Here is a 14,669-nt window from a genome sequence, read left to right on the forward strand (position 1 = left end):
GTTGCTTGCGATATTTTATTGCGTGAGGCTCTCAATTCAAGTCAAACGTGTGAATTTCCACGGTCTGTTAAATTCTAACATGTTCATCAAATGGTTTAGAATTATTAACTTTTAGTTACCTATACTTTACTTTTTTTTTTGTGTATAAAGATGACGAGTTTATTTGTTTGAACGCGCTAATCTTTGGAATTACTGCTTCGAATTAAATATGTAATTATTTTTTGCTGGATAGCACATTTATCAAAGAAGGCTTAAGCTATAAAACATCACGCTAAAACAAATAGGTGCTGAATAACGAGCGAAACCGCGCGGGTAAAGTTAGTGTGCATGTGTCAGGTGTTAAACTAAGCGAGCAATTATTAATTACTGCGCTAAAGAGATCGAGACGTTTATTAACAACCTCTTTTCAAACTCGGTTCATATAAAACGACTGTGACAAATAAGGTTCGCTGTGAAAGACCACTAAAGTGATTTCAAATTAATTTTAACAAAAATAACTGTGAACAAAATTTTTTCTTCACTTCAGTAAAAAATCTATCAATATCTAATCGGTTTACTGTTAGGCATACCATCTTTTTGTACCTCATTATCTGTTGAAAGTCGGTTAAATAATTTATAATAGCTAGTGACGGCTAAAGGCGTGCATTAAACAAAGTGACTGGCATTTATCTTTTGGATCTCGTAACAGTGATAACTGCTAATGTGTATTATAAACTATTGCTTAATGCTAAACAATAATAGTCATTTATCACTTAGGTAAATACAACTTCCAAGTCAAACGAATTTTATTATTAAACGCGAGATTTTGTTTCTCTTAATGGAAACTTTTCATTTATCTTCGTCAAGTTACTTCCATCACTACACTATACTTTAATAACGCACCTCATAGTCCAATTTCGGACATACTTTACCTTATACTCATTCGTATAATGCCCCTTAAAACAAGTTGTCTATAAACCGTTTGGAAAGTCTCAAAAATATATTAATGCTTCAGCACTAGCAATCTTCAGAAATTATTATCAGATGTACATAGTCCACTGCTGAACATAAGCCTGTTCTATAGTGCCAAACCATCCACCATGGACAAAGCCATCTTTTAAGGTTACCGGTCTTCAGTACGCCGATGTAATGTTTTGGCACCATCTGTCTCTGCATATCATCGACAATACACTTATTAAAGTTTTCTTCCATTCAATCTCTATTTATCCACTAAGAATTTACATATCCTAAGCCTATAATTATTCAAAACAGAGAAAGCGTTTAGACAGCGATAAGTGACTACGTCCATTTTTCGCCAAAACGTTTCTACTGAGTGACCACACAATAGGTTTGAAGGAGGGAGAGGAACTACACTTGAATGCCCCCCAACAATGGTCCAGTTAGAAGAGTTAATTAGTCAACTATACAATAGTGTGGATACGGTGGTACCGTACTGATTAAGTGCCGTGAAGGTGGACTTGGGTAATAGTGCTGTGGAAATCCCTGACCATCTTCAAGATAGTATTAGAAATGAGTAACATAAGATACAATAGTATTGATTGCATATACAACAAAAAATAAATTAGTGTCCTATTGTCACATGAATAATTAAGGGGGAGGTTTTTATCCAGCAGTGGTCGTCTTTTGGCTTACTATGGTGTACCATTTTAATTCTGAACACAAATCATCATCATCAGGACGAGACAAAGGCCTCCTCCTTTGTCCCTCCATGTGGAAATGGCACACAAACTTAATGTTTGTCTTAAAAAGACCTTTAGATACTTTAAAAAGGGCCTTCTTTTAGAAGAACAAATTCGGACTGTTTAAGTGACTCCCTTCTTCCGAATCACTATTTTATAAAAACTTTAAAGAGTTCAAATAACTTATCTCTGTTGTAACAAAGAGTTTAGTTCAGAGTTCAGAAATAATTGTGTATTTAACTTCAATCAAGTTTTGAAATAAATCTCCCCAAAGATAAGTAGGTGTTGCATTTGAATTGCAAATGCAATGAATCATACAAGTTTACTAGCTAATGGATAACAATGTGATAGTAAACGACTGACTGCTTCACTTGACTGGGTAAATAATTGCTTTGGATACTTAGCTTGACTTGCAAGCTTTAGCTTTGAAGGTATTAAGTTAAATGTCTTGTTTCTCACACCACGTACTGTTGCAAAATTTGGCAGAAGTAACCCTTTTCAACTCTTTTCTTTCTTAAATCTAAAATAATTTCAATATACTATAGTTCCAATACTTATCTGTCAAACTGTTTTTAATTGGAGATCACCTGAAGCACAATGAAACTTGCTCTTAAATGTAGCCAAAAATATAGATTGATTTGTTGAAGCCTACGTTCCACAAAGTGACTAAAGATTCATCGATGAGTGTATAAAAATAACATACCTTTACGCATATGTGGGCCCTCCAAGCAATCTGTTAAGCCCTACAAATCGGGACATCCTGCATCCATAGAAAAGGTGGGGCCAACTCCATACTGAGACATGTCAAGTCTAGTGGCAGTACGCCAAAGACAGCTATCCGTTTTACTAATATAAAGTTATGACGTTGGAACCAGACGTCTGAGCTATAGCTCTTAGTAATCCGCTATGAAGTACGTGGGCGGGAAACAGTAAAATCGTCATGACGAAGTTACTAAACTAAGTGGTCTTTCAATTCTAATTATAGTTTACATTTTGCTTAAATAGCCTCTTTCTGATATCTATCTCTACTTCACGCTAATACATTTGAGATGAAAGTAACAATTTGGTATGTAATTCATAGAATCACCAAACATTTTGCTTCACGTCCAATTCGGCTCTCCAAATACTTAGTTCACAATTAATTTCCTATTTATTGCGGTCCCTACATTGGCTCATACAGCCTTACGTAACAATATTAAGACTTCTTGTAACGTGTGCCCATAAAATGACAAGTTTACTTCAAGTATGTACTGCAGAGAAAGCTGCTGTAACCTCTGAGTCACAGACAGACATAAAAGTCTACCTTTTATGTATACACGACCATGGGCGTACAAGAGCTTTTAATGGTAGACTGCCTGCCTGCAAGTCTTTTGATATGACTCACATTTGTTGAATTGTTTTAAAAAACGACGTTTTTGGAATTCCCAATGCAACATTCCTTTGGTATGGTGCAATACCTTCCAATGAAGATTTACCTGCTAATGCAATTCAATGAAATTACTCAGAATTATCAAAATAGATGTTAAGTAAGATGTTCCTGTTGCTCTATCCAAACGAAATTTAAATTACATACAAGAATTGGCAATTTTCAGTTTACGAAACGATAACTTGATAAAGAGTCAATTGTTCACGAAGAACTAAGAAATATGGTCTATCTGAATCTAGATACAGAATCCGATAAATCATAGAACAAAACAGATTCTGCGAGTGATAACAATACTTTAGATGATGTTACGACAGCATTATTATCTACAGACCTGTCTACAGATGGTGTTAACGTCACTCATAGTCCCTATGCCATTGTTGTAAAGTTCAAAGTTGCTATAGATGATGATTTGCATATCGCTGACACTATATGCTAATGGGTTATCACTCTAGCTATTGAAATATTAAAACATGTATGTCGTGTGTCGAGAGGTACCTGCTTAGAAATGCTAATAGCAGTACTGTGAGAAATGAAAATGCTTATTCATTTTACGTTGCATGACATGACAGACCAAAGGGCTGGCAGAAGTTTATTTGAAAGTCGCGAGCTCTGAATGTAACAGTTATTTCGACAATAACTAATATGGACTCAAATCCAATTCAATAGGTTAGTAAAAAATCTATTGAAGATGTTAACATAGATGAACTGTGTAAAATTATGTCTATTGTAATAGTAAAGGCTATTTGCATACACTTCTCACAACAGACAACGTACTTGTAGGTGACACAATTTACATTCCCATATAACCACATAAAATAAAGGTGCGAACAATACATATAGAAACACTATAACACATGGGAAGTATAGTGAAATATTTCCCATAGGTAACTATAACAAAAGATTATGAAACTCGAAAGTATGCCAACGGTGTACATGCAAACGCATTTGGCGAACCCGAGTCCTACGCAAGACAATACTACCAAGTTTATTTTACTTGTCTTGTCGTAAATAAAATTAGGTGATGCCATTTTGGTCGACACACAACGGTTCTCAAACTTGAATTGCAAATAAAGATTTCTTTAATGCAGACATCGTGTTTGTTGATATCTCTTGTTAAAGTAACAACATGTACTTCTGTGTACATGGTGTTACTTTTTAAGATTAAGAAATTGACCCTAATTTTTCTGTTATACATTCTCATGATACAAGATTTTGACACAATGAACTTGTCTTTGTAGATGTGGAGCGATATGTTGAACTGGTTAGGTATCTTGCAAGGCATCGTGCTCAATTTCTATGCTGTTAATTAACTTGTTAAGAAAAGGCTAAGGAGATAATGACGTTACATTTTTGGTGTCAATGGTTGTCACGAAAATAATGTTCATGGTGGCTCGCCTTGTGATAATCATTGAACATTGACTATCAGATATTATCACAGTGTCCATGTTGAGCATCACAGTTTAAAACCAAAGATCTTATTTGATTTATCGCCAATTTGGAGTCATGTTACCTTAGCGGATCAAATTATCTAATACAAATTGAATTAAAGCACCATTGGGTTTCATGTGTTGGGAAATAACTTCCGATTACCAGTTTCTCTTTCTGATATTACGTAAAAATAAGTAATAAGTTAATGTTTGATGAAAATAACAATCATTTATATTCTCTTTATATTACAAACGCCTTTATAAATGATGATAGAGGATAGATGATGATAATGATTATAAGATAGGATATTGGCATAAAATATGCAATATTAGAAAATTAATAAAAGAAACTAACAATGATTTCAATCCCCCAAAAGACGTTTGACCCAACATACAATAAATTACATCGAAGGCCTGTTAGCATGTTACCGAATCTCACCGATTAAAATACGCAACAACATTGTTTTTCTGTTGTTAATGTGATAATTACGTTAATTGCTAATAATTCGTCATTCTCAGACGAAATCCTGCAATGTAATTACTCATATTTGTCAGTAATAATTGCAGTCGATTCCTGTTTAATTTTGAAAGCTGTCGACTGTAAATTATTGATGTTTATTTCAATGTATGGATGAAAAAACCTTTACATATACGCAACTATAGAATTGTTCATTTTTAAAGAATAAATAAACACGTGTACTTTGGAAGCCTTAGAAAAATACCTTATTAATACAGTTTACTCTAAAGGTCCAATTAAAATACTTCTATCAAAATGTACGAGGTGCTTATAAACGCTTATGCAAAACCAAATAAGTGTTTAACAATGTAATGGCAAGCAGAATTGTTAAGAAAGTGAAGCGCGGTAAAAAGGAATCAAATTCTAAAGATCACATTCCAAAGATAGTGGTCACTCCACCAGATAATCGAGACATGAAAGTCCAAGCCAAGAGATCAGATAATGCTAAAGATAATGTTAGAGACTCCGCTGAAGCCTCGACCTCGCAAGTAATGACCAACAAAATGGCTGGATTCAACGTCAATCAGTTGATAGCCGAGCTGTCCGAGAACTCGAAAGCGTCGAGAACCGAGATAGAAACGATACAGAGGCGACTACTGCAGCAGGCGAACGAAATATTGAAAGTAAACGCTTTTGCTAATCCACCCAACATAGATAACTCGCAAAAGTACACAAACAAACCAGTTTATGGCAGAATACCGATTGCGATACCGAGAAATCCTAACGCAGTAGTAAACGGCGTCGCTAATCAAGTGGATCTGAAGGAATCGCGGGTGAACACGAGCGTGGCGGCTGAGAATGAGCGTAGAATCGAGCCGCAAGACGCGCAGCTTGTTCCGGAGAGGTTGCGAGACATTCCGGGGGATCGCGCCGGTGCAGTGATGAATAGTGAACAGGGGAATATGCAAAGGGTCGCTATGATGGCGGCGGAGGCGGGAAGGAGCGCTTTTTTCTACGAAACGGGTTCTGTAGCCGGCCGCCAGCCGCGCTTGGCCGCCAGTGCGCGCGCGCCTCTGACAGGTGAATGTCTTGTTCCTACATTTTGTATTCAGTTTTAAGCAAAAACTTTGTTATTTGTAGTCAAAGTTGAAACTTTAAGTGAACATTTTGTTTTGTATCTTATAAGATTTGTTATTGTGTTGTCGTGTGAATGGTTCGCGGTTGAATCGATGCCGTTGACTTGAGCATTGTGTGTAACCGTTATATTTCATCAAGTGGTTCATTGTGCACTTCGGACGGTCCGGTATGTGTCCTTGCTTTATACACTAGATATGAACGTATGTGGGGAGCTTAATGGCGGGGTCGACACTTGTAACAATAAAGATATCTCTGTAGTACTTAAAGCAATACAAAAAATGTAAGGCTAACGTATCTTGCATTCACAGATTGTAACTGTAAGTAGTACTTTGTTTCAAAGAGCAGAGCTTTACCTGAAAATGTATGAGGCAGAAAGCTGCGCTAGCAAGCGGTGGGGAACAGGTTATAGGAATAGTTTCATGTTTGTTTGGAAACAGAACTGAGAGGTGACAACACACCCTTAGGTATATAGAGTTATGATACTCCTTAAAAGAGTGATAAGAATCATAACATATTTGTTTTTTTTAAAGCCGGTTGAAACCGTGCTGTGAACCAGTTGTCACATTATATATCGAGCAAGTTCTGTTGAAAACTTTCGTGCAATAACCACGTACTTACTTCACTTTGTAGCAATGTGCGAGATTCACATAAAACTTTCATTTGGAGAAATTGTGAACGTTGATCGATCTCCTAAAGATAATTTTCTACGAGATATTTTATATTTTAAATTAATCTTGTACCGATGGAACTTTCCAAATAATTGCAATCTTTCTCACAGCCTCGTTCCTAAAACGGTATATTTCTGTGATTTTGTTTCTTTCAAATTAAAATTGTTACATATCACTTTCCTTTGTTTTTCAATCTTAGAATTTGAGATCATTATCCCAAGTTACTCATTGCTATAAAATATTTTTCATTTCTTATTAGAACTCGCATTGCCTGGATCAAGAAAACTGGTTAACGCTTAACGTGATATTCCTACATCCTAGCAAAACAATTAATTTCCCACTGAACAACAGTTGGTGTAATTAGAATTCACGTCACGACGAACGTGCGAACGAATCTATATCAAGTCCTGGAACATCCTATGCCATTATCTTTTATTATTACTTAGATAGATACTGTTAAACACTTCTATATAGACACACAGTTCTTGGAACATAGAGGCTTTACTTTGTAAGCGAGTAACTGTGAATAGATGTACACCGTGATTAGTTTCTTTTACTGGATTATTAATTAATTGGAGGGGTGTAAGGAGAAACTTGATAGTGCAAAAGTATTTTTAGAGATTACTGACTGAATGTAGTTAGATGAATTAAAAGAGGTAGGCTAGGATCTTAACATTTGGTTATTGAATTGTACAACATTTTCCTTCTTCTGGTTTTCGTATATATTTGTAGGTAATCCTCTACCTGGATTAATACGAAATTGACAGTTAGCAGTATTATAAAACAAGCTTAATTTATCAATGAAAAACTTAAAATATTTTTAAATGAGGATAATATGAACACATTTTCTAAATGTAGCTATTGGAAAAAAACCGCAGACAACAAGCCTACATGAGAAACACACACCATTGTAGACAATTTCTCCATCAAAATGAACCCATAAAAAGGTTAAATACTATAACCAGAACCCAATTAAGAACCTCTACTTACCCAAGAATGAATTAAAGCCGTAAAGACAATTATATCGTTATTTAAAATCATCCGAAGAAAACTGCCAACCGAGACGGCACGCAAGCTTTGGGAAATGACCATTATATACACATTATTAGAGGAGACTATTTTGTAATAAAAATGAGGTTAGATAACATACATACTGCCGCATTCAGAGACATTTAACGATTACTTAACATAGTCCTTAGCAATTAATTGTTTTCAGCCCAAAATCGTTACGGAGGAATAGTTTAAGTAATCATTCTCTCTCTGAGTGAGGCAGTATGGGTGCTTTTCCACCAAAGATATGCTATGTAGCTATTCTACGAAGATATAATAGCTAAGCTGTGAAAATATGTGACCGTTTTCACTGATACTAAGCTATGTAGCTGTGTGATTAAGATGCGCAGTTCGAGTATGCGAGGTATCGATAGTTGAGAAACCATTTTTACTTTTTATCGTAATATGAGTCGTGAAATATGAACCTTTTTCTCATACGTTGGTGTCATTTCCGGGTCTACTGATATTATTAACTAATATCATTTAAATAACTTAAGTAACGAATATCTGATAGTACAATAGTATATGAAATATTATACAACATAAAATATAAGACTTCTATGCTTATTAACCAAAAATCAATAAAGTCAAATTATGTTCTTAATTTTGTTCTTTGATTTATCTACCGACTATACCGACCTAGAGTATGTACAAAGATTATTAATCTAATTATAATTATTGAGTTTCTAATAACGAACGAACGTTTAATGTTGTTTAAAAGATGTTATCCAGAAACGATATTAAATTAATATTGACCGGAAACTTTGCATCATTACACCGTTTTAATTGCATAGAAGGCTGTTAGTTTCCATTTACAGTATTAAAACTTATACTTATAAATAAACTTATACGTAACTTTACTTAGACTTTACTTCTTAAATATAGGTTATAACTAAATCGGAACAATTTTGTGTACTTAGGTACCTGCATCTAGGTAGGTATTGTTTTATGAAAATCCTGCCTTTCGGTCAGCTGAAGTGTCAACCATCCTCTACACAATATCTTTGTAAAGATGTGTTGTTGTGTGTCAATTTCAACCCGGGGTCCACCCCGGGTTGAAATTAAGTCCGCATCTTATTTACAAAGATATTATGAAAATTCAATATTTGATTACATAAATAAATGGAGATGTATCTTCTTTCTTTTCTTTATAAAAACATAGAATTTGCTATTAAATACCTACTTCTGAGTTCTGGACGTAAAAACCAACTCCTCACCTAAAATGTAATTAAGATATTTCTCAGAAACTATTGCAATATCCTATTCACAAATTATTAATGTGTTTAAAGCTGAATGCGCATTAAAACTCAATAAAATATTATTTCAACATAAATTCGTACTAAAACTAGCAGACAGATAAATAAAATTTATGTCTCTATTGGCGATTTTGTGTTTAAAACTAATTGGAATGACTTATGTGACTGTTGTATTAGCAAACACTTGTATTCCACAGAAAATGTACACTCATTTTGTGCCAAATTTGCTCTGTCGAAAACATAAAAATATACCAAAATTCTACTCCTCTGATATTACGAGTGACTATGGACGACACTAATCGCTCAGTTGTTCAGTATTCATTAAAAAAACTGATTTGTTAGCCTAGTCCTAAAGCCTATCCAAAATAATGGTTTAACGCGTCTACCCTATTTGTAGCAACATAGCTTACGGCCGACATGATGATCAATTATAAATAATATTTATTTTTGCAAATAGGTTACAAGATAACACTTTTACATGACAATCTCTAAAATAACTAGATGACGCCGAAAAATAACAAAATCTCTAAAATATCTGATGGTAAGCAGGCACCGTAGCCTAAGCCAACTTGTAATATTCACCAGAAGTTTTTATCACAAACATTCTAAATAAAAATACCAACGACCATGTCCCTTTACCAATAACTTTCCACCCAGTAGCAGCAATTAACAAGGACTTCAAAACAATACTCAATTATGAAAGGCAATCAATGCAATTTGAACAGTAAGCCGTGGACCTAAGGTCATATGTCAGTCTGACAGGTACTATTCAAGGTGGCTCGAACAATGGCGTCTAGTTTTGACGGATGACGGGACACCTGACAATGGAAGTAATTCCCAAAGATTAAGCAAGTCATTGGTTACACCTTTGTACGGTCAATGATAAGGGGAAGGCAGTGATAGGTATGGTTGTAAAGAAAATGAAAGTGTTGTTCGAGAGGACGAAAATAATAAGAAGTATTTTATATAGCTACATAAAATATCTATCTTTTAGATAACAACAATGATGTCGATAGTTTTTGACAACAAGTACTACAGTAAATTTAGTAATAAAAAAATCCGCCTTTAATTTTCTTTACCGCCTCCATTAATTTTAAGTCAGTTAATATCCCCAAACCTTCTTCCAAGTCTAAAAGATACTATGCTGACAACCGCATTAAAATGAGTGCTGCCAAACAAGAGATAATCGCGCACAAACAAATATACATATGTACATACACGTCAAAGTGAGCCCGTCAAATACGCATTGTAAGTTTTCAGGTTTCCTTAAATTCTTTCCTCAAAATAAAAAATACAATCAGCTAGCTCACTTAACCTTACAAACTCGCAAAATATTCCACTAAGTAGTAAGACTCATACTACACATTCCAATACTATATCTAATTGGTAATATAAGCTAACATACAAGATACAACCTACTCGAGCAGATATTGATATATTCCCGAACATTTACATGAGTTAACTGGCATTTATTACCAAATATGGCTCAGTAACGAGACTGCAACTAAACTGACTGCATAATTAATTCATGGTTTGCTTGCACTCTGCTACACCCACTACAGCCGTACCATTGAACTGTCTAAATTGGCATTATGTTACGTTACGAAATTGTTTTGCATTTGGTTGAAAAATAGTGTCTGATCTTTGATCTTTTCTATTTTTGGTATAGGAGTTCTCACAACATACTTAACTGTCGCGTGTATGTTACTCATGGTCGTTTCTATAGGTAACCTATTATTTTCTTTCTCCATTCTCAGTTTTCGGATATTCCAATATCAAAAACTACTTTTCATTCTCTCAATCATTGATCACAAAAACACATTACCTATTGTCTGTAGTCATCATTCGGATTGTCCATTCTACATTTCAATTCAGTTTATTGAATAGAATTGACAAGTAATTCAATTTTCCTCATATTTACTTCGCCATAGTTTCAGATTCTCACGTTTATAAGTTCCACTATTCATTGCAAAAGTAACGAACAAAATTTTCCTGTTTTAGTTTTAAAAACCGTTGGAATAAAAAACCTTTGCAAGCGACAAAGAACCAAACACCGATACTAAACAGATGTGCGGTTAAAAGTCAACTGAATGCACCTGCTTATCGAAAGGACCCTCAACATTATGCTTAACGATCCTAAACTCTACCACTATAACTTTAATGTCTAAATTAACACAACCATCGCCTTCTTGATCCGTTAAATCTATGATCGTGAGATGGATTTTTAAAGTAAACCTAACTGTAAGTTTCAAGATGTCTGTAGTTGTTCTCAGAACTAAGATAAACATCAGATCTTATCTTTTTTGGATAAAAATCTAAAGTGTATACATTAGTTGGTACTAAATGAAGTAATTAATATTCAAATCAGGCATAAATTGGTGATAAATAAGCAATAAATTAAACTAAGAGTCGTAAATAAGAAAAATATAAAACTTTAAATGTAAAATAAAATTATTTGAACACGTTTGCAGAAGAACAAGGATATAATTTATTAGTTAGGCAAAAAATGCAAACAAAATGGCGTGCAAACTAACTGTCACTTCCTTTCCCGCCAAAAACCCGCAGCCATATTGTTTTTACTGCGCTGCGTTCGGAAACTTCTTGAGCTATTGTTTAAAGATTTATTTCGCTTGCACAACGACTTAATAGCAATAACGTAACGCCTTCCGTTCCTTATCTGTTATGAATAATTAGCGTGAATATTAATTAGATTATGATTTATTTACTAATAGATATAATCGTGTGTTACATAAATCGATAAAGCTTTGATGTATTCGATTTACTTTTTACCGAATCAGTTTACGTAACGATGTGTTCTACTTTAAAGTTCGTATGCATATTTATATGTGCGGAGAAGAAAAGAATCTACTCATAATATTTGGATCAGGAACTTGTTCATTAATGGAAAACGATTATCGAACACTTTCTTTATAGAAAATATTTTTTCATCGTCACGCCTTTAATCACTGAAGGCATTATGGCACGTAATGCTACTGTACAATGTACACCCACTTTTCATAGTGGTGAGTCTATTGCCATGTACCGGACACATTTCCAGACTTCGTGCTACTACTGAGAAATTTTCGAAAAACCGAAAATAGCTCAACAGTACTTCGCCCAACTCAGGAATCGAACCCGAGACCCCTTTTCTGGCAGTCGCACTTACAACCACTCGACCAACGAGGCAGTCTTATTTTCAAAAAGATATGTTTAAAAATAATCCTCATCCCTAATCTCAATACTTTAATAACAAACTTAACTTCAAAAGCGAAACACGAGACATTCATTACGTAATATGTTGATAGATAGTTTAGGCCTAAAGTGTCAATACCATTATACCATATTCGACCTTATAATCGAGGGCATTTAGCACAATATCGTCAATGTAACCCGATACAAACGGTACCGTTCCGACCGTACGAACCGGTTCACAGCTGATGCCAAAATGGCGGACGTTGCCATTAACAGCAGTTTTTGCACGTCTCATCTTAATTTTAATGTGTATCGCAAAAAACTAGAGCATTGTCCATCTTGTATAAGTATAATGTAAAGTATATATCTGGTGTAATTTGGTAATAACGGTAATCAGGATATGTTATGGAGGTTTCTTATTTTTTGTGTGAGCACTTTTGGGATCGCTAAATTGCTATGTAGGGAATGTAAATCTCGAGATTGGGTTCAAGCGAGATCTTACATTTTACCTACAATACAATTATGGATGTATTTTTTTAATTTTTAAGAAGCAATCTCATTAAATCTCGCGAAATCTCCTCCATTTTTAAAGCACTCTTCTTATCTCGCTCGCAAAATGGACGAGATCGCAAAATCGAGATTTTATTCCCTATTGCTATAACATTAAGGTAAATTAAATAATAAACACTGAAGATTTTTATATGAGCAAAATAATTGGAATTGAGATATTTGAACACACTCATCATATCATATTATGTACAATTCTTCGGTATCTAAATTATCTAATAAATATAATTATGTATTCAGGTGAGAAAAATTGTATCTCATCAATCGTTTGTTATTTACAACTTCCTCATCAATTCAAACGAGTATTCTGTTAATCTATGTTATGCAATGCTAATATAAATTGCAAACATTACTTAAAATTGTAGTAATTTTTCATCAAGTATTCGCACTCTTACTGTCCGTAAAGTAAATTATACATTCACAATTTATTTTTAAACTATATGTTTGCTGTCAGACTGCTCTAGTAAAACACTCCGAAACGCTTTTATTTAATAAAAATAGGTCACAATCTCTCTTAAATTCCAGACATAAAGTAAAAATAGAAGAGACCGTACAAGTCCATAACAATTACTAAGTTTTGCTCTTATTCGAAATTACCTGCTATCACAATATCCAGTTAAGTTTTAACCTAGAAAGAGTGAAGTAGCAATTTAATAATACCTGTTCTGGTCGCCTGCACTTGCGCACACGCATCGATCGATAGATCACTGCGGTTTATGTTCAGAGGCCCAAACCACAAACCGCAGTACCGACACATTCGCTGATTGTACTTAAAAGCCATCTTAGACATCCTGTTGTATAATACAATAATACTAGGTAATAACTAATAATATATCTCACGATTGCTTTACTTATAGCTGTAACTGTGACTATCACTATTAAATCAGTAATAGTTAAATTTGCCATATTTTTTAAAACATAGGAGTTATTGCTGTTAAATATATTATAGTAACGGTAATTCGCAGTACTAAAGTAAACACGGAACGAATAAGGTATACCAATTTATTTCGTATTCTTAATAAACCTTTTATCTAGACTATAACAAATTATAATCTAAGCGACGCCAAAACCTCGCTTGACTATAGGGCAGCAATTTCTTTAGGAAGTCGTTTTACCAACAATCTCTTACTTAACTATACGGTAGATGTTACAAAACCTTAATGATAACAATTGAGCTAACGGCACTGCACACTTACATCCAATCAGATCTATTCAATTGTCAGTGCGAGCGCCATCTAGGTTCGCAGGAAGTAAATTATCACCAAGTCGTGCGTAGTTCCAGTCACTAATCTCTGATAGATGGAACAGATATGGCTCGTGATACGTACACCTACTATATTTCTCTATCTACAGTAAGAGTGGGTAAACAAATCTGTAAGGGGTTGTACTGTTCAGTGTAGGGGTTTATTTTTCTGGACCAAAAACCTCTTTCCTTGTAAACATCCCACCCTATCTATATCATGTGTATCAAGTGTGGAGAGCCATGCTTCGGCACGAATGTGCCGGCTGGACCAAAGTGATACCCGCGGCCTCACAGAAAACCGACGTGAAACAACGCTTGTTTTGTTATATAAGTGAGGTTACCAGTGGCCCAATTTTCCTAAGCGCCGATTCTCGAACAACCCTTAATTCTTAACCCCCAAAACGCCTCTGGTGTTTCGGTGGCCATAGACGACGGCGACTGCTCACTAACAACCGGTAAACGGGCATTCGGATCACCGTCTGCTCGTTTACCGGCTTATACCATAAAAAAATTACCTTCAGATGGTACCTAGGAGAGAATGAATGAGAACGGTGGAATTCTAGCTCA

The 14,669-nt window shown here is 34.7% G+C and overlaps 1 protein-coding gene across 2 annotated transcripts in view; it reads left to right on the forward strand.

Moving 5' to 3' along the window:
• LOC118267492 (PHD finger protein rhinoceros) overlaps window positions 1-14,669 on the forward strand; it is a 60,388-nt gene that overhangs the window by 20,076 nt on the left and 25,643 nt on the right. Inside the window, exon 2 of one of the 2 annotated variants that reach the window (XM_035581517.2) lies at window positions 5,280-6,069. The exons of the other annotated variant lie outside the window; for it this stretch is intronic. Within the exon in view, the coding sequence (XP_035437410.2) occupies window positions 5,361-6,069 (709 nt within the window). The 5' untranslated portion in view covers window positions 5,280-5,360. The remainder of the gene's footprint in view (window positions 1-5,279; window positions 6,070-14,669) is intronic. 2 annotated transcript variants of the gene reach the window in all.

Source organism: Spodoptera frugiperda, chromosome 6, assembly GCF_023101765.2.
Source record: "Spodoptera frugiperda isolate SF20-4 chromosome 6, AGI-APGP_CSIRO_Sfru_2.0, whole genome shotgun sequence".
NCBI classification, from domain to species: domain Eukaryota; kingdom Metazoa; phylum Arthropoda; class Insecta; order Lepidoptera; family Noctuidae; genus Spodoptera; species Spodoptera frugiperda.